The sequence below is a fragment of the Hyperoodon ampullatus genome (genome assembly GCF_949752795.1).
Source record: "Hyperoodon ampullatus genome assembly, chromosome: 2".
NCBI lineage: Eukaryota > Metazoa > Chordata > Mammalia > Artiodactyla > Ziphiidae > Hyperoodon > Hyperoodon ampullatus.
The window spans coordinates 176,005,286-176,030,610 of record NC_136915.1 but is presented as its reverse complement, the minus strand read 5'-3'; the positions used below and the strand labels follow the sequence as shown (position 1 = coordinate 176,030,610).

General features: G+C 42.3%; 1 protein-coding gene across 1 annotated transcript; it reads left to right on the top strand.

Moving 5' to 3' along the window:
* Positions 1–10,969: 10,969 nt before the first annotated feature.
* Positions 10,970–19,147, top strand: H3-3A (H3.3 histone A). The gene is made up of 4 exons (XM_079728428.1): positions 10,970–11,045; positions 12,579–12,729; positions 13,957–14,110; positions 18,492–19,147. Exons 2-4 carry the CDS (start codon positions 12,602–12,604, stop codon positions 18,618–18,620), a joined length of 411 nt encoding a protein of 136 aa, XP_079584554.1. The 5' UTR covers positions 10,970–11,045; positions 12,579–12,601; the 3' UTR covers positions 18,621–19,147.
* The last annotated feature ends 6,178 nt before the right edge of the window (positions 19,148–25,325 follow it).

Here is a 25,325-nt window from a genome sequence, read left to right as displayed (position 1 = left end):
ATGATAATAATAATAATAAATATGCATTCCTGAGGTCTCCTCATGAGTTTCTTTACCTTCAGTCTTTTTTTTTTTTTTTAAGTGTCTGGTACTTCTTAGATGCTCAATTATACTTGTTGAGTAGAGATAAATTTTTTTAATTGGGGTATAATTGACATATTACATTGTATTACTTTTAGGTGTATAACATAATGATTCAATATGTATATCCTGTCAATCCTTGAACAACTCAGGGGTTAGGGGTAACACACCCCGGCATTCAAAGATCGGTGTAGAACTTTACAATCGGCCCTCCGTATCCACAATTGCACATTCACGGATTCAACCAACCATGGTTGTTTTAGTACTGTAGTATTTACTATTGAAAAAAATCCGCCTATATGTAGACCCGCGCAGTCCAACCCCGTGTAATTCAAGGGGAAGCTGCATATTGCAAATTGATCACCACAATAAGTCTACTTAATACCTGTCACCACACATAGTTACAAAACTTTGTTTCTCGTGATGAGAGCTTTCAAGATGTACTTTCTTAGCAACTTCAAATGTGCAGTACAGTACGTTTAACTACAGTCACCATGTTATACATTATATCCCCATAACTTATTTATTTTATAACTGGAAGTCGTGACTCCCTTCACCCATTTCACCCACCCCCCACACACACACCATGCCTCCAACAACCCATGCCTCACCTCTGACAACCAGCAGTCTGTCCTCTGCACATAGGAGCTTGGTTTGGGGGTTTGGGGTTTGGAGGTTTTCTTTTTAGATTCCACATATGTGAGATCATACAGTATTTGTTTTCCTCTGATTTACCTCACTTAGCATAACACCCTCAAAGTCCATCCATATTGTTGCAAATTCTTTGCCTTCAGTCTTAACCCTCTCAAACTCACCACTCACCCTGCTGCCAACGTGATATGCATACAAGAAAACCTGATCATGTCTCTTCCCTAACCCTCCCCACAGCCCAAGTGTGTTAGGTTGACAGACAAAGCCATCTAGCACCAAGTCTCTGGTCATTTTCCAGCCTCCTCTCCTGAGACTTCCTGTCTTGATATATGTGTCCTGGTTTTATGAAAATGCTTGCCTCACTACCTTTACTCGTGCTATTCCCTCTACTTGGAACACCCTTCCATCTCTTCTTCACCTGCTCTATTCCTACTCATTCTTCAGGGCTAATTCCTATTTTTTGTAAAAAGTGCCAAAAGAAAAGTTTGCATATGAATATCATGTTTATGCATGTTGATGTATAGAAAGAAGTCAAAATATTTGAAAATACAAAGTGTTAGAAGTAGTTATCTGTAATAATTTTCTTCCTTATAAGAAAATATTTTAAAATGTTGAAAATATTTTAAAGAAAGTTTAGGTGTCACCACTTCCCAAATGCTCCCTGACCCCGAGGTTTCCTTGGTGCTCCCACAGAACTCCTGAAATGCCTCGAATGGAGAACACGTCACACCATGCTGAGATTATCCCTTTCTCAATAGGACAAGGGCTATCTTTTTGCCTTTGTAGCAAGTGCCTAGCATAGTGCCAGGCACACAGTGGGCACTCAATAGATGCTTGTTGAACCGACCCGAATTGCCCTTGTTCACACCTAGTGAGCAGCTAGCAGATCCTGTTCAGCTCTGTGGGCAGATCCTGGCCACACGTTTGTAAGAAGCAAACCCCGGAGCAGAGCCATTTTTCTGTGTCTGCCATTCCCAGTCACTCTGTCAGGAGCCGTGGGTGCCTTTTCCCAGTTTTTGCACTTCCATTTTTTCTAACTATAGAAGTAATACAGTCTCACTATAAAAATAAAAATTTGGAAAGCATATACTGCAATAAAGTAAGAAAAAAAAAGATCAATTCAGTCCAAATACCTACTATTTTTTAACCAGAATTATTTAAATCAATGTTTTTCAATTTTCTTTTCCCATTTCCTGGCACATATATTAACTTCTACATTTTCCCAGCACTGGTCTGATTAGGAAATGGAGGGAGTCTATGACACGCATGAAAATTTGTAGGGGGCAATAGTGCATATAAAAGATTTTTAATAACCTTTGTATAGGGCTTCCCTGGTGGCGCAGTGGTTGAGAGTCCACCTGCCGATGCAGGGGACACGGGTTCGTGCCCCGGTCCGGGAAGGTCCCACATGCAGCGGAGCGGCTGGGCCCGTGAGCCATGGCCGCTGAGCCTGCGTGTCCGGAGCCTGTGCTCTGCAACGGGAGAGGCCACAACAGTGAGAGGTCCGCTTACCACAAAAAAAAAAAAAAAAAAAAGATTTTTAATAATCTTTGTATAAACCATGTTTAATGTGTCGGGGTTTCTTCATCTCCTAATAAGTTTAAGGCACCTAGGGAGAGAAACTTTGCCTCTGAAATGACAACGGATCTCTCATCAGTGAATCCTGGTAACTAGGTGTGAAGAAGCTACTTTTGGTGTTCAAGATAACCCAGAGGCAAGGAAAAGCTGATCACTCTTGGAGGAAACATAAACATATCATTCCAAGATAACTGAGTCATATATAGAGTCAGGGAGAGCCTCCTCCATAGAATTAGGGGAATAGCAGCAGGGTGTCCTTGTTGACCCCCAAGGGTCATCAGAGAGAATATCCAGGGAAGGACACTACTCACAGGCCAAAACATCACCTAGGCAGAGTCAGTCTCTCTCTGAGATGCTAACACTCCTATAGATCCAGCATAGAAAGATCTTCCTCCCTCCTGATTCTGCAATTACTCTTCCACCTCAGAGACTGGGGGACATTGTGGGGCTTCTAATAATGTGGTTATTGCTTAATTAAGCTTCTTCCTAAACCTTATGTAGAAGTACTGGGCCCATACTATGTCCTGGGGGCACACTGACTAGCTACCTATCAGGGGACTGAAGCTAAACAAAGCATGCCAAATTCTCTAAAGCTAACCTGCACCTTCATGCTTCAAAAAAGGTTACAGTTTGCCCACGTGTTTGGGAACTATTAACACGGCTACTTTAAATTGCAATGATACATAGTAGATCATACCTTTTGAAAGCAGTTAAGACAGGTTTGACACAACGATGGTTATTTGTGGAGCCCGTACTCTGGGTCAGGTGCTCTGTATTTATTCTTTCTGATCCTTAGTGACCTGGCAAGGTAGGATTATTATTACACTTTAAGGTAATTTTGCTCATTTTACAGACAAGGAAACTAAGACCCAGAAAGGTTAACGCTCCATTGGTTAGTGGCAGAGCTAGGATTCAAACTCAGTCCTGTTTGACTCCAAAGTCCCCTCCCTTCCTACTTGGTCTCCTTTGATCCTGGCTGTGCCATGGGTGTCAGTCATCATTGGGTAGGTTGTGCTCGGGGAAGGACTAAGTAGGAATTGAACTCAGATAGCACTGTCAAACCTCACAGCACTGGCAGGATGTGACAAGGACTCCAGACTGCTTCCTGGGGTAGTTTCTCGGCAGACTATTTAGGAGGGAGAACAGAGTAATAACCTCAGCTATTACGGCACTTCGCCATGACGGTGGAGGGTTCTAAAGGCCCCAGAAGAGACCTGAGAGGGCCTGGAAACTCCTCGAGTGGGGAGATCTTACATGGAACACTTTGCTTTCTAGAAAGGGTAAGATGGGTGTGGGAAGAGTGCCAGCAGACACCAGCCCTGTTGGCCCATGAAAGGAAGCCAGATTCAGTTGCTAAAGAAGCTTAGAGAAGCTTGAGCAATGGGAGCTGGGGTCATGGAAAGTTGAGAGGAATATCCCCTTAGCATGGGTAAGGGCTGTTAGACTTAGGACATAAAAATACAGGGTGCCCAGTTAAATTTGAATTTCAGAAAAACAACAAACTATTGTTTAGTATAAATATGTCCCAGGCACCATTTTTTCTGGAAACCCTAGCCGAGCTGAGCTTGAGTAGAAAGAGTTCCCTCTATGAGGGGACAGTGTGCCCAGGATGGGTCTTGCTGTTGGTGGATGTCAGTGCTGGAAGTGGTGTTAGGGAAACTTACTGTCTCAACAGGGAGCCATATGAGCCCTAAGCTCTCTCATTGCAGCCTAGGGTAGGACAAGGCATCTAAGAATACAGCAGAGGTGCATGGATTTTTAGACTGAGGTGACTTAGAAATTTTCCTTTCCAGGCAAAGACTTCATACTTAAGGTTTGATAACATATGTTCCATAATTTTTAAAAATATTTTATTTATTTGGCTGTGTCGGGTCTTAGTTGTGCCATGTGGGATCTTCGTTGCCACGTGTAGGATCTTTTTAGTCGTGGCACGCAGGATCTTTAGTTGCAGAGTGCACTTAGTTGCGGCATGTGGGATCTAGTTCCCTGACCAGGGATTGAAGCCGAACCCCCTGCATTGGGAGCGTGAAGTCTTAGCCACTGGATCACCAGGGAAGTCCCCATGTGTTCCATAATTTAAATTCTTAATATAATTGGGAAAAAATAGTCTATTAAAAAGAAAAAAATCTTAATATACTAGGGATAAGTTAACTTGTCTGGTATTTGAGGTATTCTTATAAATGCTAGGAGTGAGAAAGGGGATTATAGAAGAAAGAATTTACTCTTTTTTTGATACTAGAAAAGGGGAACACCACTGCTTGAACCATTAAAAAATGGTACCAGGCAGTTCAGGGCTCCCTGGTAATTCAAGTCCTTGTTCTTCTGACAGGCAAGCTCTGCAGAGTAGAATATTCTGTCTGTCAAAGGAAGCATAACTCCTCTTTTTCCCAGAGGAGAAGGTAGTATTTCTTTTTTTGGCTGTGTTGGGTCTTTGTTGCTGCACATGGGCTTTCTCTAGTTGCAGCGAGCAGGGGCTACTCTTCATTGTGATGCACAGGCTTCTCACTGCAGTGGCTTCTCTTGTTGCGGAGCATGGGCTCTAGGTGCGCGGTCTTCAGGAGTTGTGGCTCACGGGCTTAGTTGCTCCCCAGCATGTGGGATCTTCCCGGACCAGGGATCAAACCTGTGTCCCCTGTATTGGCAGGCGGATTTTTAACCACTGCGTCACGGGGGAAGTCCCAAAGGCAGTATACTTCTTGAATCTTACTTTTCTTTGAACTTGGACAATTAATCCAGTTCTTGGAAAAGGGGGGATTTTTAAAAAAGAGAGAATCCTCTTTTCTTTTAAAGGCTTTTTTATGAAATAGAATTTTCTCACCTGTTTATTAATACTTAGCAAGTGTCAAGATCATTATATTAGAATGTTGGAGTTTAAAGGAAGGGGTTGGGGAGTGTCTCAAAGGCTGTCTAATGTCCAAAAAGCTTCACCAGGTGCCATTTATATGTATGAATTCACAGTGGTTCAAAGGCCTGGCTCTGGGCCTTGTGGTCTTAGAAACCACTTAACCTCTTGGCCGTCCTTCTTCAGGGCAGACCTACACCAACTCACTTCACCAAGACTGATGTAGAACTGGGACACCCATTTATTCATTTACAAAGAAATGTGACAATCTCCAGGATACTGGGGAGGGCACCTCCAATCTACATAAGGAGCCCAACTGCAATCCCAAGGCTGCTTGGTGAGCAGAAAATAATCATAAGAATAGATGCCATTAGTCATTTAATGAGTGCTCAAAATTTATAAAACATTAATAGTGACAGTTAGCCCTGGTCAAAAGCACAATTCATCCTCACAACTTTACCATGAGAAAAATATTTACCTTCCTTATTCTGATGAGAATACTGAGAAAGTTATCATAGCTCATTAACTCTAAAGGTACATTTTTTCAGATGTGAATATCCTGCAAACAAAATTGGTTATAAAACTCTATAAACTATGGTCACTTTTTGTTTATTTATCTATCAAATAGTTATTAGGTGTCCAGCATGGACTGGGTACTATGCAAGTTGACAGGGACGGAAAAGTGTATAAAATATCAAGGTCCTTGCTCTCATCAAGTTTACAGTCTAGTTGGGGAGACCACTAATCAGCAAATGAACCAAAACATCAGGTTGTGAGAACTGCTGATGGAAATAAGCATGGAAATGTGACCGAGTATAACATGAGGGGTGGGGGGCAAGGAAGACAGGGACTCAGGGAAGACAGGGTGGCTCTCTGAGGGGTGACATTGGAACTGAGACCTCAGAGCCATCCAGGGGTCTTCACTCTGGACTATGTAGGTACCAGGAGATAGGTCCTCTCAGCCCTATGGCCCAGGGCTCCTGGCTGTGAGCCCCTTCCGAGGCTCCTTGGAGGGCAGCCTGAGAGGCATGGGTCTGACCTGTGCCCCATGGTTGGCACAGAGCTGAGCAGATTAAGCGGTGCCCACGACCCACTGTTCCATGTGATAGGCTGAGCACAGCCCAGGAGGGGCTCTAGCCCCTCATCCTCGCTTTAGTCCTGCAGGAGGGAACACTGCCCATCATGGACAAGGAGACAGAGGAAGACCATGCCAGATGCCCAAGGAGCGTTGGTGTAGCCCAAAATGCAGCCAGTCGGGGCTGGGGACAAGGAGGCTGAACAGGGCTGCTGGTGCAGATTTGAACTTCTGTCCTCCTACCAGGTACTTCTCACTATCTTAGACTCTTTTTGGTGGTGACCAAGGCACCTACAGGGTGACTGCTTAGCAACATGTGCATTTTACAAATTTGAACTGTATCATAATTTTAAAATACTTGACCTTTAAAAAGTTTAATTAGATTCAAAATCCATTCACAAGAAATTCCAAGTTTATATTTGTCAATGAAAGAAAGGCAAGAATTTTAAATAGATAACTTCAACAGTTACACTGTTTTGAATGACTGAAAACAATTATTTTGAAGTTTTTCAGTAAGATCATCAAGAATTTGAAGAGCTCTTCATCCTAAAATCTTGATCAGGAATGGCATGTGGCCATTTCAAGTAGAAAACCTGCTCATGGATGTAAGCTCAACATTTCCCATTAAAAACTTTGAAAACATTTTATTTGGGAGTTTTACACAAGTTTGATATTTATTACCTTCTTTAAAATGTAATTATTTTCTTTCATAGTGCTTACGGAATACAAAAATGCATAATGAAAGTTTTGATCCAGTTCTATTTGAATCGCTCCACATCCCCTTCGCTTTTCCCCAGTGTACCGTACAAAGGGGATCTTTTTCTAAGAGACATGGAAACGTGGAAAAGTTGCCTTAGAAGATGAGGGAGCCAGCCTTGTGAAAAGCTTGGGGAGAGCATTCAAGCTGCGAAACACAGTGAAATGACCCTCAGGAGGGAAGAGCTTGAAAGGTAAGGTAGCAGGGCTGGAGCAGAATACCACTAGAGAGGGCAGAAGTGACGCTAGGCCCTGCGTTTAACCAAAAGCAGTGGGAGGCCTCTGAATCCATTTACACAAGGGTGCGACTTCATCTGATTTACATTCTATAAATCTAATCTCTGCATGCAGTGTAGAGAATGGAATACAGAGGTGCAAGAGTGGAAAGAGAAAGGTCATATAGGAAGTAACTGGGGGCCAGGTGGGAGGTGAGGAGAGGAGGAAAGAAGTAGGCCATTCTGAGAAGCTTTTCAGAGGTAGGACCAATAGGACTATGGGAGTGAAAGAAAGGGAGGCTTAAGTAGGATGCCTACACTTTTTGGTTTGAGCAGTTAAGTAACTCATAATGCCATTTACTGGGCAACACTGAAAGAGGGATAGTTATGGGAAGAGGACTGGGATCCAAAGTCTCAGGACATAGTTTTCAACAAAGGGCAAATAGAGTCATACATGATAAGAGATTTAATGGGCGTATGAATCATTCATCAATGATTACAATACATATTGAAATATCTACAGGTAAAATGATGTAAAGCCTGCAATTTGCTTCAAAATCCTTTGAGTGGGGGGAGGTAGGAAGAAGGAGTACAGGTGTAGATGAGACACAAGACTGGTCATGAGTAGATCATTTCTGAAGCTAGCTGATGGGCACCCAGAGGGTCACCATACTACCCTCCTTTTGTGTATATTTGACAATTCCATGGGACTGGATGAGATCACCTAATAGTCAACAAATGGGGACAGCCCCACACTGGGGGTGGAGTGGCGTAGAGGTGGCAGTGCTAGTGCAGTGGAAAGAAAGAGATAAGACCACTGCTGTCCTAGAGTTGACATTCTCTGGGGAAGAGACAGATAACAAGCAAGTAAACAAATATGACAGATTTAAATCAATGTGATAAAGAGGAAGTGTGATAAAGTGTGCGTGGGTACAGCAACTGAGTGGCCAGAAGCAACAGCTCCTTGAGGCAGTAATCTTTGCATTGGACTGACTCACGAGCTAAACAGATATCAGTAGTGGTGTTTTTAAAGTCCTTTCCAGTCTACTTTTTAAATTTTTACTCATAAACAAATCTGAATTAGTGACCATAAGCTTTCTACTCTAGGGAAAACGTTTTAACTTAAAAGCTTTTGCTCCCCTTCTCTCCACTTTTTTTTTTTTGTTTTTTTCCCTCTTTTTTTAAAAAATTCATTTGGCTGCACTGGGTCTTAGTTGCAGCTTGCGGGATCTAGTTCCCTGACCGGGGATCGAACCCGGGCCCCCTGCATTGGGAGCATGGAGCCTTAACGACTGGACCACCAGGGAAGTCCCTCCATTGTTTTTTAAACTCCAAATTTTGAAGCCATTATTAGCCCAAGAGTTCTAGAAGTAGAGCCAATTCAGGACTGATCCTGGTACCCCCTTTAGAATCCCTTTTTGCCCTGACAGCTTTCCTTCCCCCATCATCTGACTCTAAAGTCCTCTTCCCCCCTCAGCTACAGTTTTTGCCACTCTTAGGACTCCAAAGGACCTCTTTCCTTCCCTCTTCCAAGTGCTGCTTCCCTGTGCAAAGCAATGCTTCCAGAGATCATAAGCCCCATGAGGGCTTGTGTTGTTCACTGCTGTCTTCCAGCACCCAGAACTGTGCCAAGCACAGTTAGCACCCAATAAATATTCACTCAGTGAGAAAACTTCCAGAAGCCACTAGGTAGGTAACCAGGCACCTACCTAGGTGCTAAACGTACTTGATCCTACAACTAGAAAAAACTTGTGGCCTATCTTCACAGAGATAAATATCACTCCTATTTTACAGATGGACAGCTGAGTAGGTTCAGATAATCCATGATCAGAACTATTTCACCTAAAATAGTCTTTCCTGTCCTTAGAAATATTTTGAAGACAAAAAACAGAAGCTATGGAAAAATCTAGCATATAAAGAGAACGTTACCAGTGTCATTTAACATTTCTTGAAGATATGATGAATTTAATTGATGTATGACAGCCTTCCTGGAAAACTCCCAGAAAAAAAACCAACAAATATTTTGGTTTCATCAAAACAAAACAAAAACAAGCAAAGAAACCTCTTCTTGGCCCGAATTATAGGAAGTCTTCGCTGGCAGCTCAGCCTAAGCTTTTTTGCATACGTGCTTTTAGGATAGGCTTGCAGATTGCGTGTATTCTGCAGATCAACCACAGACACTTAACATTCATTAAATAATAATGAAACAGGAGGTCTGGATTTTTTTTGGTTTCTCCTGGGTCTGTTCATCACTCAAGTGTCCTTGGACAAATCTACTCCCTCTCTCAATATCTGATTTCCATATATCCGTTTCAGGATAATCTCTCATATCTGATTTCCATATATCCGTTTCAGGATAATGTTTATGACTAAGATGCTTTATAAGATCTTCAGACTACCAATAGTAGTTATGCCCTCCATCTGTGAAATTTATCTCCTTCACTATCCTATGGGATGTCTTCATGACACTTCTATTGAAAACCTTCACACAGAGTTGCGAGTGCTGTCAAAACCATCTAGGGACGGTACAGATATTCTAAGGCCAATGAGCTGACAACGTGGATGACTTGAACCTGAAGTCTGTTTCCTATGCTACTGAGAATTGTTAACTGGATAAATGTGATAATCCCCAAACCACGTTTTCTTTATTTCTGCCGTTTTCCGCCGCATCTAAACTATGCAAAAGCTGCTGACAACACTTGACTATCCAGTATTTGGCAATTCTACCGAATACTGAAAAGGTTAAAAGGCCGAACTTGCTAGTAGGACAAGCTGCCAGGACCGGTAGTCAGGCTCTGGTGCAGTTAGCTGTGTATTCCACACATTGTTTTAGAGGCTTACAAAATACAGCCATCTTGCATCAGGCATCCCGGCCCAGCAAGAAGGCGAGCCCCGGCCGCTCGGCCCTGGAGATGCCACCTGCGCGGGGCCGGGCGTCCTAGGTGGCAGAGCCCTTGCGGACTGCCTACAGCCCGCACCGCGGGGCCCGCCATGGCCCGGGCCGGTGTGTTGAGTGACTAAAGTTGTCTACGGGCGGGCCGGCCGCACCTGGCCCGGAGAGAGAGCGTGAAGGCTGCAGTCCGGCAGCCCTGCCAGCGGCTAGAGCAGCCCCATCCGAAAGTGGACGCGGGACGCTAGGCTGCTATTTGCAAGCTTCCTGTTGGGTAGTGTTTTCAACTGGGGTGCACCGACCCGGCCGGCGGTGCCCTCCTCCCCGCCCCCACGCCGCCCGGGGCGCCTCGGGGACGCGCGCCTGGGCCCGCGCCGGAGCGGGGCGCCCCCTCCCTCGCCCTCCCCGCCGCGGCCCGAGACGCCCGCAGGCCGGGTGTTCACCGACCGCGCCTCCTCCCGCCCGCGCCTCCCCCCTCACTTCCCCCTCGGCGCCCCAAACCCGGGCTCCCCGAGTTCCAAGACGTGTGCGCACGGAGCAGGGTGGGAGTGCGGGGCCGGAGAGCCGGCGTTAAAACGGGGGCGGGCTGACGGCCGTCTCGGCCGGAGCCGGCGGCCCTTCGGCGTGTCTTTTGTGTTTGTACACACACGGCGCGAGGTGGCCGGGAGGAGGGAGCAGGCGGCGCGCGGGGGAGGGGCGAGCGCGCGCCAGCGAACGGGCGCGCGGGGGGAGGGGCGGAGGCGGGACGCGAGCGAGGGGGCGGGGGCGGGACCGAGCCTTCCCTCCATTGTGTGTGATTGGTTGGCGCGCGGCGCGGGGGCGGGGCGGCGTGTGTTGGGGGATAGCCTCGGTGTCAGCCATCTTTCAATTGTGTTCGCTGCCGCCGCCGCGCCGCTGTCGCTCTCCGACGCCAGCGCCGCCTCTAGCTCGCTGAGCTCCAGCCGAAGGAGAAGGGGGGTAAGTTTCCCCGTCTGCCCGCTTCCCCGGAACCGAGCCCCGCTTGCCGTCAACCCCGGGCCGGGCCCCGGCGGTGCGGTGAGGGGACCCACGGTCCCTCCGGCTTGGCCCACAAACTTTTTGGCCCAGAAATGGAGGTGAGGAGCGAGTTTCCCGCACCCCTCAGGCGGCGGCGGCTCCGGCGGCTCCCCAGTCTCTCGCCGCCTCAGCCCAACAGCAGCAACCGCCGCGTCGCCGAGCCTGCTCTCCCTCCCCGCGCCCCTGGCTCCTCTTTCTTCGGTGAAATCCCGCCCGCCGCCCCTTCCCGGGACCCCAGACCTTCACCACGACCCGCGCGGGCCTCTTAACTACCGCCCCCGGACCCCGGACCCCAGTTTTCGAGCGGGAAAAGGGTGGAAATCGCCTCTGCTTCCCACCCTGGGGTAACTCGCTTTTTGCTGCCTCCCCACAGTTGTTGCTAAGCTTCACCATCTTGTCTCTCTTCTCTGGTCACCGACCATATTTTTTCCCCCGTTTCTCTCTTCCCCATTTCAAAAAAGGAGGAAAAAATTTTAAAGAGAAACATTTTTTTCTCCTTTTTTAGAGAAGCGGAAACTTGATGCATTTGAAATGCACAAAAAAACTTTTGCATTTTGGAGGGCGGCACGTGGCAGGGGATCGGGCTATTTTCGAGCAATTTGGTGTTTTGTCTCTTTGGTAGGGAATCGGATACGTTTTGCGATTGTTTCCATTTTGTTCTGGTCTGGGAGCCGAGTTTGTGCCTGCGCGAGACGCTGGGAGCGAGGCGGGCAGGCTGGGGGACCCTGTGCCGGGGGGCCGGAGGAGGCGAAACCAAAAGTTTATGTGGTGCTTGGGGTGGACTGGTCGGCCGGTCCCGTGCGTTAATTAAAGCCTGGGTGCGGGGCACTTTTTTTTTTATTTCACTGCGAAGCTTCTGAGGACTGGACGCCAGGACGGTGCTTTGTAGAATGCTCGCTGGTGGTAGCTGTTGTTCCTCTCTTGTTTTTTGAGACGCCTTTTTGTCAACAGAACTGTAGAGATGCAAAAGCAAGAATGTTTTCAGATATTTACAGCAGTCTATCGACTGCCAGACGTAAAGGGGGGGGGCGGCGGGGGGGTGACCAAAACCTTTTTTGCTGTAATTTGACTCGACCTTTCTGTGGTTTGAGGCTTCGTTCTTTTGACTTGTTAGTGGATCGAATATTTACAGACATTTCTAATTTCTACTTTAATTAAAGAAACTGAAGCGAAGGCTGTCAGGGGTCTTTTTGTTTTGCCGTTTATCGCTCAGATTTGGCTTTTTTGAGAGATGATTGGTGTTAATGGTAACAATTTTCTAGTACTACAGTTTGTTTCAGGAAGTCATATTTGGGTGGTAGACGTAATCTGCACACTTTCAAATTATGTAACATTACAGACATTTTTTTATACTGATCATAATTTCCAGATTTGGGGGGGGGGCGGTGGTAGTGGCAGGAAAACTTGTATGTTTGGTAGTTGCATATGGTGATTTTTGTGTTTTGATGCTGGTAGGTAAGTAAGGAGGTCTTTATACCATGGCTCGTACAAAGCAGACTGCCCGCAAATCGACCGGTGGTAAAGCACCGAGGAAACAACTGGCTACAAAAGCCGCTCGCAAGAGTGCGCCCTCTACTGGAGGGGTGAAGAAACCTCATCGTTACAGGTATTAAAACAAGAGGAGGGAAAAAATGGGACAAAGCCTATCTCCCGAAGCAGTATCTATATAATTTAATAAAAAGATGTATAATCATACTTTTTGCTTTAGAGAAACTGATAATTTTTCCTTTTGAATATTTACTAATACTTTAAAAATATATATATATATATATATATATATATATATATATATATATATATATATATATAATTTAGTGTTAGGTTTTATTGGGAACATGTTTAATTTTGAAGCCATGATCTTGCCCATAGCCCAAAGGAGAGGTTGTATCACTAATAACGTTAATGGGATAGGGTAACATTTTATTTAGCTGTTAGGTGTAATGTATATTTTTTAAATAGTATAGTGTTGTTTTTAAATACATTTTGGAGGATACTCTTTCTCTTGGTGAAGTAATTTGATCAAGATTGGGGGTCATTTTGTTTTAGCTAAGGCCTTCATTTACTTGAATTCGTTTATTTCCTTCTGTTAGCACAGTTTTGAACTACCCTGAGCAGTGTTGTTAAGGGCATCTGCCATTAGAGGGCAGAAGTTGTCTGTATTTAGGTGCGCTCTGCAAATGATTTTACAGTTAGCCTAAAATAAAAGTGGAAGAAATAAGTCAGAATTGAGGTAAATTTCTTGCTTAAAATTAGTTTTAAAAAGAAAGAAAGAAAGAAAACTTCCATATGGAAGATACACCATAAAAGAGTATTCACATTTAATCATTCATGAGGGATGTGCAGTATTCAAAGGTATTCTGGGAAATCAAACTTAAATGCCATAAATGTATTTTTTAAAGGAAACTTATTGAGTTGTGTTGGTAGGTCTTTTAGAAGAATTGGGGGTGCCAGTGGGAAGAAGGAGAGTGCTGCCAAATTGAGGAGTGAACAATTTTGACCTCTTTATTTGTGGCTTAGTATTTTCCCAAGTTGTAATTATAACAAGTTAGTGATATATGTTAAAGATGAAGAAAATAAAGGGGACTTTGATTAAACCCCCCTGCCAGGAATCTACTTTAATATCATGCTTTTTGCTTTAAAGGTATTGTTGTTACTCTTAACAGACTTGAATATTCAGGTCATAAATTAATAAGTGAAATTTGATACAGAAGCTGAAGAATAGTTGGGTGATTTATTTTTTGAAAAGTGACTGCGTCTTTTTAAAGCTGATGACCACTCTTTTATGTTTTTTATGTATTTGGTAACCATGTCTTTATTGTGTTTTGTTTTAAAGGCCTGGTACCGTGGCGCTCCGTGAAATTAGACGTTACCAGAAGTCCACTGAACTTCTGATTCGCAAACTTCCCTTCCAGCGTCTGGTGCGGGAAATTGCTCAGGACTTCAAAACAGATCTGCGCTTCCAGAGTGCAGCTATTGGTGCTTTGCAGGTAAAGTGGCGGGTGGGAAAGGCTCTAAGAGTTGGCGGTTCCTGCTTTGTACCAAGAACAATTCTAAATCTTTGCATATGCTTGTTAAATTTAATCATCACAAGCGGATGAGGTAGGTCTTATCTATTTCACTGTTAAGATGTCAGAAAGGTTAAGTTGCTCGAGGTCATACAAGCAGGCATAGGATTTTAAAATTTTAGACGTTGCAGTGTTTAAAGGGAAAAAGAACCTTCTGGTTTGGCTTATAGTTGCTGCAGGACATCAAGAAGTCATGGGGCTAAAGGTCTGTATTGGTAATTAGTTTCAAACAGTGACTGATATAAAAGGAATATTAGAATAAATAGCTTCCTGGGCCTGAAGAGGCAGTTGCAAGTGGAGAGAACATAATATCTGGGATGGGAACAGGCAGCATAAAAGAATTGTGCATTGACGTAAAAGAAGCATGAGTGGTAGTTAGGATTAGGTTGACCATAAGGAGGAAAAGACACTAGGCTTGTAAAGAGAAACTGGAAGACTTGTAGTTTGCTAAAGGGGGTTATGTATGGATTTCCACTTAAATGGGAAACATAGTGAATTTAATCTTAGCTCCAGTGTGTCAGAACTTTGAGAAGTACTGTTTTAGCTGTGGTTATATATTTGAAATACTGGTGGTTTGTGCCAAGATTAAAACTTGAAATGCCCACAAGTAAGATATTTGATTAGGTATGTAGGTACAATTAACATCAATCACTTAAGTAACCTATAATGTTAACAGAGTTTGGCATTCGTTAGATCATTGTAACTCAAAGTATGGTAAGACTGCCACCTCCTTCAGAGCGTGGGGTTAGAGGCGATTAAAATTGCAGATTGCTAGGCACCTCCACAGACCTGAATCGGAATCTCTTTTGGGGGAGGGTCCAGAATCTACATACACTCCATTGGAGGATTTTTCAAGGCTGCTGTTGCCAAGCTTTTCCTTTATGTGTAAGGAAGATTTGATAGGTGGATTCTACCCTGAAGTGTAATTGGTTGAGCTGTTTCTATGGTTAGTCTGAACTTCATTTGATTGGTGAATTCCAGGAGTTGGCATCCATTAAATTCTCAATGAATTGAAATAACTGAAATTTCAAACTACTAAAATCTTCCAGTGCTGTTATTTAAAACCTTTATTTTCTGTTTTAATCATTGACTATCTTTAGATCCCATTTTGTTTATTACTATAATTGCTAATCACATTTTCCTCACTAATTTTAAATATAGAAATATTGATATTCTCAAGCATTGATCTAAAGCTGCCAATTTTGTTTTGTAGTTAGAGTTAGCAGGGCTATGCATGAAGAACACACTATACTTGAAAGTCCAACATTGTTGAGCTTAAGTGTCAATGATAGAGCTTTGTAAATTGATTACTAAATAGTCTGAGTAAAAGACTATTGTCTTTTTAAAATTCGTGTGTAAACTTCCACATTGCTGTTATTAAGGTGTGTGTTTTATATTTGTCAGTAAGTGTGGTTGTATTGGTTTTGAGCAAAATGTTCAATTCTGCTGCCTGTAGTACTCTTGCATTAGGTAACTCTTTATTGGAAGAGTAATCTTTGTTAGAAGTTTATTTTGTTTTGCTTTTTTTATACATAAGTTCCCTTAAAGATACAGAGATGGAGAATTTGCTAATGGAAATAGGGCAATAGAAGAGAGCAGTTGAAATAGAATTCCAAAAGTCACTATTTTTGCCTTTAGAATTACAGTTTACAACTTTTCTAATACAACTAAATGAGGAGGGGAGGTAGTCCAGTGAGGATGGGAGAGAATTTAGTCTAGGTTTGCCATAGATAATCAAGAATTAGCTAACTTGAAATTTAGCCTTTGCCCCTAATGTCTGAGAGTTTGAACTAAGGTATCGTGTTAAAAATGGACATTGGTGGTTTGAAGTGGTGGAAGAGTCAGATATTGAATATACTCAAAATGTTGTACATTAACATTTCCTTCCAGTTATAAGATATTTTTTATTTTGCTGTTATCTCAAAATTACGTTCATTGGGCTATAAATTAATGTTTCAGTCTTTAATTCCCATCATGGCCTTAATGTTTAGGAGACTTTGGGACACTGGCAATAGAGTTAGAAATATATGAGTCATGGTTAAATTCCCTGAGTATTGACTGTTCTCCCAGAGCTGACCAGACACAACTCTATAAAACCTATAGCCAGGTTGTAAGATGGCAGTGAGAGGCCCAGCTGCCACATGCCACATTTGAGTAGCACTAGGGGAGCCAGTAGATCATTATTCCACTCTTAAATGGTCTCAGAATTGCAGGACCTGTTGGCTTGTGTATATAGCAGCTCACAGTGCTGTGTTTTGCAGAAGCCTTCTAGATTTGCATAATCCTGAGATATGCTGGGTGAAACAAAAAAGAAACTAGTTTCTTTCTTGAGGAACTTCAGTCCTAGTATCTGATGTGTGTTGTGAACCTGTAGGAGTAGGTAGGCTACAGTATGCTGTGTTTCCTAAATTTTTTACCCATTTCTAGAGTATCCCAAGAATTAATCCCTGAACATGAAGGACTTCTGCTTTTAATATATTTTTTGGAATAGGTAAGATACACGGAACTAATTGCATAGAAAAGATGCAAATTTCGGGAATTCCCTTGTGGTCCAGCGGTTAGGACTCCGCGCTTTCACAGCTGAGGAGCCGCATTCAATCCCTGGTCAGAACTGTCCCGCAAGCCACATATCCCAGCCAAGAAAAAAAAAAGGAAAACATGCAAATTTCAGTTAGGGTTAGAGATCTCTGTTAAGTAATTTAAGGGCATTAAAAGATGACTAGTGTACAAGGCCAATGTGATTGCCAAGGAATTAGGAGTTCAAAGTTACCTGCACCTGGGAACCAGAGGCAGGAGGAGTGTTTGCTTTCTCCTTCATGGAATAATCTTAGGTAGTCCATAAAGGGTAGGTAAATAAGACTTAGCTCTTGATAACAAATGCTGCGGAAAGACATGTAGGGATAGTAAATTTTGGGTGAAACAGATTTTTATAGAAGAGAGAGATGAGGCTAAAAAGAATGAAGATATAAATGTAGGAAATAATTTTTTTCATAAGATGGAATAACGTAAACCATTTTGATTAATTATTGCTGTGTTAGTGCTTTTAAAAGCAGAACCTCAAGTTTTATTGGCAAAGTCAAAATGTTTGTAAAAAGCAAAACTGGTTCTTCCCATCTCTGTATCTTGTGTGTTATGTAGTATTGTGGGGCTTGAATTGCTCAAGTATTCTGTGTATTTCTCTTTTAGTTTTATTACCTAGAGTTTCCAAAATGGAAATAATTTTTTTAATTAGGACAAAAATAGCAATTACAAAAATCTGTTTTTTTCCCCTAAATATATCTCGAACAGAGAAATAACTTGCTAATAGAGAAGCCAAATAACGTCCTTCATTTAGTGTGTTCCTAATCCACTAAAACAGTTGGGCTGATGACTGGTAAAACAGTAGGTTCATTTCAAAATGAGTAAGCAGATGTTTTAACCTAGACTAAAGGATTCTTCAGCTTTTCAGACAGCTGTAAGATGTACTATCAATTTAAGAGTTAATTATAAGTAGAAGCTCCCCTTTTTTCCTCTTTACATGCCAAGTGTTGGTGAATGATTCATGTAGCTACCAGTTTTTGAGTGAAAGTAGGGATAGGAAGATGCCTTCAGAAAAGTCTTAAGAGTATAATGAGAAAAACTAGAGGGATCAATGTTAATGCTGGGAGGTAGCAAAAATGCCATTACAGATAGGGGTGCATAGAGGAAGGTACAGTTAGTGGGGGGCATAGGGGCATATCTCAGCAAAATAGGTCAATGTACGTAAGTAAGACACAAATCTGGTGTGTTCTGGGACCCAATAGCAATCTAGTGGTAAAACTGAGGTGTTAAAGGAAAGGTAGATGAGGACCATATGATGGAAACCAGTGGTCAAACAGATATAATGAAGTGTGAGTAAGATTCAGAAAAAGAAGGACACAACAGGGTAGGATTTGGATTAGATACATGATTCCATTTATCTTTCTGAGGATGAGAACGAATGTTAGAATTTAAGTTGGATTTTTTGCTTTACTCAAGACACATTTACATCAAGACACAAGACACATTTCAGTTTACTAAAAATCGCATATAACATTTAAAAAATTAAACTTTTTTAGTAGTGAAATTATTTGACTTGTATTATTTGATAAAGACTTGAGTTTTCACTTTCATAAGCTGCCTTTCAGCCTCGTCGCACAGATTTTAAAATGTAAGCATTTGGTAAAGTAGTCAACATCTTCTGGAAAAGGTTTTTAAAGGGCTCAAAAACCTCATCTTTTTAACTGATACAGATGTAACTTAACTATTGATAATATTAATATTTTTTTCTTTATTCCTGTTGTAGGAGGCAAGTGAGGCCTATCTGGTTGGCCTTTTTGAAGACACCAACCTGTGTGCTATCCATGCCAAACGTGTAACGATTATGCCAAAAGACATCCAGCTAGCACGCCGCATACGTGGAGAACGTGCTTAAGAATCCACTATGATGGGAAACATTTCATTCTTTAAAAAAAAAAAAAAAAATTTCTCTTCCTGTTATTGGTAGTTCTGAACGTTAGATTTTTTTTTTTTTTTTTCCCGTGGGGTCAAAAGGTACCTAAGTATATGATTGCAGGTGGAAAAATGGGGGACAGAAATCAGGTATTGGCAGTTTTCCCATTTTCATTTGTGTGTGAATTTTTAATATAAATGCGGGGACATAAAGCATTAATGCAAGTCAAAATGTTTCAGTGAACAAGTTTCAGCAGTTCAACTTTATAACAATTATAAATAAACCTGTTAAATTTTTCTGGACAATGCCAGCATTTGGATTTTTTTAAAACAAGTAAATTTCTTATTGACTGCAACTAAATGGTGTTTGTAGCATTTTTATCATACAGTAGATTCCATCCATTCACTATACTTTTCTAACTGAGTTGTCCTATATGCAAGTACATGTTTTTAATGTTGTCTGTCTTCTGTGCTGTTCCTGTAAGTTTGCTATTAAAATACATTAAACTATACCTGCTTTTGGTCTTTACTATAAACCTTATCTGTACAATTAACTTACTTGAAATTTCCATATTCAGAATAATTTTAGTATCAAGTGTTTTGTCACTTTTTATCTGAAACTGTTGAGAGCGGAGGAAAGTATAAGCTTCATATGGGAAGGAAACTGGAGCTACTGGCTTTCCTCCAAATTTTTAAAAATTTGAAGATGGTGGGCTTCCCTGGTGGCGCAGTGGTTGAGAGTCCACCTGCCGATGCAGGGGACGCGGGTTTGTGCCTCGGTCTGGGAAGATCCCACATGGAGCAGAGCGGCTGGGCCCGTGAGCCATGGCCGCTGAGCCTGCGCGTCCGGAGCCTGTGCTCCGCAACGGGAGAGGCCACAACAGTGAGAGGCCTGTGTACCGCAAAAAAAAAAAAAAAAAATTTTGATGATGGTATATCTATTTTCCAAAACCAGAGTTTGTCTATGGATATGTGTACTTTTAACCAGCAATTCCCAAACCTAGCTGGCCAGCAGAATCACACGAAAACAGTTAAATCTGTATAAGTAGTGAAAGTACATTTATAAACATAATCTCTGTTATTAAACTTTGAATATTTAATGGTAATTTAACTGCAATTGTAACAGTCTTCAGCTCAAAAATTAGTGCATCAGAGAGCTGGCTATTTTAAGATATTGTATATTAACCCTGAAGTTATTAATCAAGCACCTATAGTTCATTCTTAGCACTGTTTTATTTAGCATTGGGGTGATTAATGTGAAATGAGGATGGTGAACCTTTTAAGACTTAACAACATTTCTTATTAGAGAAATGCAAATCAGAACTACAGTGAGGTGTCTCACCCCAGTCAGAATGGCCATCATTAAAAAATTGTCTACAAACAATAAATGCTGGAGAGGGTGTGGAGAAAAGGGAACCCTCTAGCACTGTTGGTGGGAATGTAAATTGATACAGCTACTATGGAGAACACTGTGGAGCTGCCTTAAAAAACTAAAAGAATTACCATACAACCCAGCAATCCCACTACTGGACACATACCCTGAGAAAACTAATTCAAAAAGAGTCATGTACCACAATGTTCATTGCAGCACTGTTTACAATAGCCACATCATGGAAGCAACCTAAATGCCCATGGACAGACAAATGGATAAAGAAGATGTACATATGCACAACAGAATATTAGCCACAAAAAGGAACGAAATTGGGTCATTTGTAGAGACATGGATGGACCTAGAGACTGTCATAGAGTAAGTCAGAAAGAGGAAAACCGTATATTAACGCATATATGTGGAATCTAGAAAAATGGTACAGATGAACAGGTTTGCAAGGTAGAAAGAGACACATGTAGAGAACAAACGTATGGACACCAAGGGGGGAAAGCAGGGGGGGAGGGGGGTGGTGTGATGAATGGGAGATTGGGATTGACACATATACACTACTGATACTATGTATAAAATAGATAACTAATGAGAACATACAGTATAGCACAGGAAACTGTGACATGAGTTGTAGCATATGAGTGAAGCTGCTCCGGAAGTGAACTGAGATGAACTAATCAATGGGCTAAGAACAGATTCATGTCAATAAGATATAACATTGGGCTTATAAACATAAACATTGGTGTTAAGCTCCTTTTTAGCAGTAACTTCATTTTTAGATTTTAGGTCATTATAAAATCAATGTGAGAAATATGAGATTTTTTGAGAGCCTGTTTCTAATTTGTTGACATGGTATCCTAGTTTTAGTGTGATCGTTTGTATAGGCTTCTACAGGCAGGCACTAGTATTACTTGGAGTATTGGCAGGAGCATATGTTCACTGCAGTATAAGCTACTAAGAGCCAATTGAAGTATGTTTGATACAGAATAGATGAACTTGGCACTCAAAGCAGGTACACGGATGTCTGGTCAATGTACTGAGCTTGTCTCAGTATACCATGGGCTGTTAATACTTGACATGTATTCTCTTATTCCTATAAGGTAGGTAACTCTTTCCTACTTAACTAAAGAGGCAATGAAATTTGGGAGGATTATTCTTATTTGACTAGGGTCTAAACAATATTCATAATTTTGAGGTCAGGTTTATTCTTTGACTTAGATATGAGTGTGATCTGCCACTCCCATTGATGCTTATTAACCTGGGCTGAAAATCCTCTTACCTGCTATACTTTGGAGTTGGCTACATGAGAATTTACCTAGGAAAAATCTATAGTGAATTAGAGTTGGGCCCAAAGTGATATGTGGGGACCATAGCTAAACTCACCACTCGTTATTGTTCAGTTTTTAGCATCTGTAACAAGGTGGTAACCAGCTTTTGAATATGAAGTATCTTATGAAAATAGCTGATTAATATGTAAAAGTTTCCAGAAAATATTCCTAAAATCTAAGACACATTTACAGATGAAAAACCCTATGAAATCATGTGGTAAGATAAAAACTTTAGATAAGGTTTTAGGGAAGTCAGGGAATGCTGGAAGAACTTCTAGGAAGGAATTTGGAAATGTCATTCTCTTAGGCAAATGAGGGGAGGAAATCTTCTCTTGGCTAAATACTGTCAGGTGGGTTAGTGCTTGAACCATGTCCAAGCTCTTGCCCTTCTCATCTTGACAGCCTAGAATCTGAGAGGAAATCAACTTTGCACATTTGAATATATCGAGGATCTGCTGGATGCTGAATATGTAAAGGTGTAAAGCTGCTCCAATCTAAATTCTCAACAACTCTGTAAGGTGGGTACTATTATATACCCTATTTTACAGGTGAAACTTGCCCAAGATCACACAATAAATAGAGTGGATGGAATTTGTTTCCTGGTAGACTAAATCCAAGGCCTTCCTCTCTAATTCCCATGCTCTACGTGTGAGACATACAAATAAGAGCAGTTAATTTGTCGGGGACACTAGAAGAAGTTAAGGCAAGTCTTGACAGCAGAAACAAATGGGGGCCAGAGGAGACAAAATTGGGAATGAGAGGGACAGATTATAGAAATTACAAGAAAACTCTTCATTTGAAAACATGCTGCTCACCACCTGCTCAGTCTTGAGCTACCCCCTTAATTCCTCCTCTTCCTCACCTCCATTAAATCCTGTTGACTTTCTCCAAAAGTGCATCCAAAACTTTCCACTTCCTCCTTCTACCATCCTAGTCCGAGCTGCTATCAGCAGCTAAGTTATGGACTATTGCCATAACTTAAATCAGTCTGCATTCATCCACTCATTCCCTCCGGCCTCTTCACACAGCCCCCAGAGAATGTTTCTAAAACATAAATCATTTCAGATCATTTCCGCACTTCAAAATATCTAGTGACTTCCCATTGCTCACAGAGTAACGTCTAAACTGGCTCATGAGGCAGGCCCTGCGTGATCTGGCCCTGTCAATCTTCTCTTTCCACCACTTGCTTATTAAGCTGTAGCCAAACCCTCTGCCCACATACCCTTTGTCACATCCCTTGTCTTTATTTCCTTATTTATCAAAATCTGAAATTACATTGCATTTTTCCTGACTCTACCCCTACTAGAATGTGCTACAAAACAGGGGTTCATTGTCTTCTCCATTGTAGCCCCAGTGCTGGTACATAGTAAACCTAAATAAAAATCAGTTGCATTCATGCTAGAATGAACGTTCTTGCTGTCCTTCAGATTTTAACATTAAGCTTGTATAACCTTAAATATAGTAACTGATTTATTGTTTTGAAGATTAAGTGAAAACATGAAAACGTGAGGCTTGGCACGTAATATTCAATAAATGCTGGGCTAGAATTTTAAATTCCGGTAAAGCAAGTCAGCATACATATTGTTTCTTGCAAAGTTGTAGAGAAAAATGCCTCCAACTTCCTATCTTTCTAAGTAGTATGCATTTTCTATTAAAACCCTGCTGAATAGTTATCATTCTTATGCCATTAAGCATAGGTGTCTAAGTGAAATAGGATTTAGGTAACACCCTTATCACGACAAAGTCAGTTGAATCAGTAAGTACATAACTAGTGGTGAAACCATAGGTAAGAGGCATTCTCTTAAAGTCATTATGAGTACTTTTTTCACCACTATCGCTAAACATTCTTTGGAAAGTTCTAGTCAATGAGAAAATGTATTTTTTTAAAGGAAATAATTATTTGCAGTATAGCTTCATAGCTGAGTTCCGGCTCTGGGAGTTTCCTGGCTGTCCAGTGGTTAGGACTCCGGGCTTTCACTGCCGTGGCCTTGGTTTGATCCCTGGTCGGCGAAATAAGACCCTGCAAGACCAGCAGTGCGGGAGGAGTTCAGGTCCACCTGATGCCTTGTTCATTCAGTATTTATGGAGCACCTTCCATGTGCCAGGCACTGTTGAAGGAATACTGAAGTGACCAAAACAAAGTTAAAATTCTCTGTCCTCATGGAGCTACATTCTAGTGAGGGAAATAGACAAGGATAATCCTTAAAGATAAAGAAGGAAAATACAGTTGTTCCCCCGAATCCCCTGGGATTGGATCCAGGACCCACCGCAGATACCAAAATCTCGGATGCTCAAGTGCCATAGTTGGCCCCTCCACGGCCATGGTTCCACATCCAGGAAATCAACCACCACTGATCGTGTGGTACTGTAGGATGTATTTAGTGAAAAAAATCCGCGTATCCTTGGACCCACAGAGTTCAAACTCGTGCCCTTGAACAACGGAGGCTTGAACTGTGCAGGTCCACTTATAGGTGGATTTTTTTTTCAATAAATATGCAGTGAGCCCTCGATTACCCCGGGTTCCGCATCTGCAAATACGGAGCGCCCACTATGGGACTTGAGCATCAGCAGATTTTGGTGTGTGAGGCGGGTCCCGGAACCAATCCCCCACAGACACGGAGGGACGACTGTACATCGTTTATTAGATAGCAGTAGGTGCCAAAGAGAAAAAGTAACATGGGTGAAAAGTGTTGTGATACAAGGGAGGTGGGTGTTGGGAGTTAGGCCAGGAAGGCATCACTGAGGTGTCTTTGGAGTAAAGCCCTAAAGAAAATGAGAGAGCAAGCCACACAGATGTGAGAGAAGAATATTCCAGGCCCTACTGGGGGTCCTGCTGGGGGCAAGCCTGGTGTGTTCAGGAACCACAGGGAGACAGGAATGGGTGCAGTGGAAGAAGTGAGCAGAGTAGGAGAGAAATCAGAGATGCAATGGGGACCAGATCCTGCAGGACCTAGAGGTCCTAGTAAGGACGCTGAGTGAGAGGAGATGCCTCGGGAAAGTTTTAAGCAGAAGAATAATATGGTGTGACTTAAGTTTTAAACTTAAGTTTTAAAATGAGTAGAATAAAGGTAGAGCAAGAAGGAAAACCCCTTAGGAAGCTACTGGCAGTAACCTAAATGTGACATGTTATTGTGGCTTGGACTTGAGTGTTGGCAGTGGAGGTGGTGAGAAGTGGCATGCTGGCTATTTTTGAAAGGTAGGATGGCTGGGACTTGCTAATGGGTGTGGGCATGAGAAAGAGAGGAGTTAATGGTGCCAAGGTTTTTGGCCTGAGCAACTGCAAGAATGAAGTTGCTACTGCTTGAGACAAGGGAACCTGACGGGGCAGGTTGGAGGGGAATATAAGGACCTTAGTTATGGACATGTTAAGATTGAGACGCTTATTAGACTTTAGTGGAGATTTCAAGTAGATTGTTGGATACGAGCCTGGGGTTTAAGAGAGAGGTTTGGGCTGGAGACAGAAATTCAGAAGTCATCAGTAAATGTATGGTCTAAAAGCCAAGAAGCTGGATGAGATCACCAAGGGAGTGGGTGTAAATAGAAATTAGAGAAGAGGTCCAAGCACTCAGGGACTCAGCATTCAGAGTTTAGGGAGCGAGGGAGCACTCCGAAGGAGACTGAGACGAGTGGGCAGACAGGAAGAAAGCCAGGCGTCTGTGATGTCTGTAAGCCCGAAGAAGCAAGTACTCCAAGGAAGACGAGTGGTCTCTGTGACAAATACTGCTGCTGTGTCAGGAAGAGGGAGGTCTGAGAGTTGACCATTGGATTTGGCAACGTGGAGGTAATTGGTGATCTTGATAAGAACCATGTTGGTGAAATCGAGGGAACAAAACCTGATTAGAGTGGATTCAAGAGCGACCGGGGCTTTAAGCAAAATGATCACACTTCACATTGTCAATAATGAGGCGAACTGACATTATAAATCCCTGATGTAAAACACTAAGGACACAACGTTACCCAAACGTTTACCCCAAATGTTTAA

What these genes read in the sequence shown, in the direction of transcription:
- H3-3A (XM_079728428.1), top strand. Translation starts at nt 12,602, where the DNA reads ATGGCTCGTACAAAGCAGACTGCCCGCAAATCGACCGGTGGTAAAGCA. An exon ending in AAGAAACCTCATCGTTACAG is followed by an intron (nt 12,730 to 13,956) that starts GTATTAAAACAA and finishes TTTGTTTTAAAG; the next exon opens with GCCTGGTACCGTGGCGCTCC. An exon ending in CAGCTATTGGTGCTTTGCAG is followed by an intron (nt 14,111 to 18,491) that starts GTAAAGTGGCGG and finishes TTCCTGTTGTAG; the next exon opens with GAGGCAAGTGAGGCCTATCT.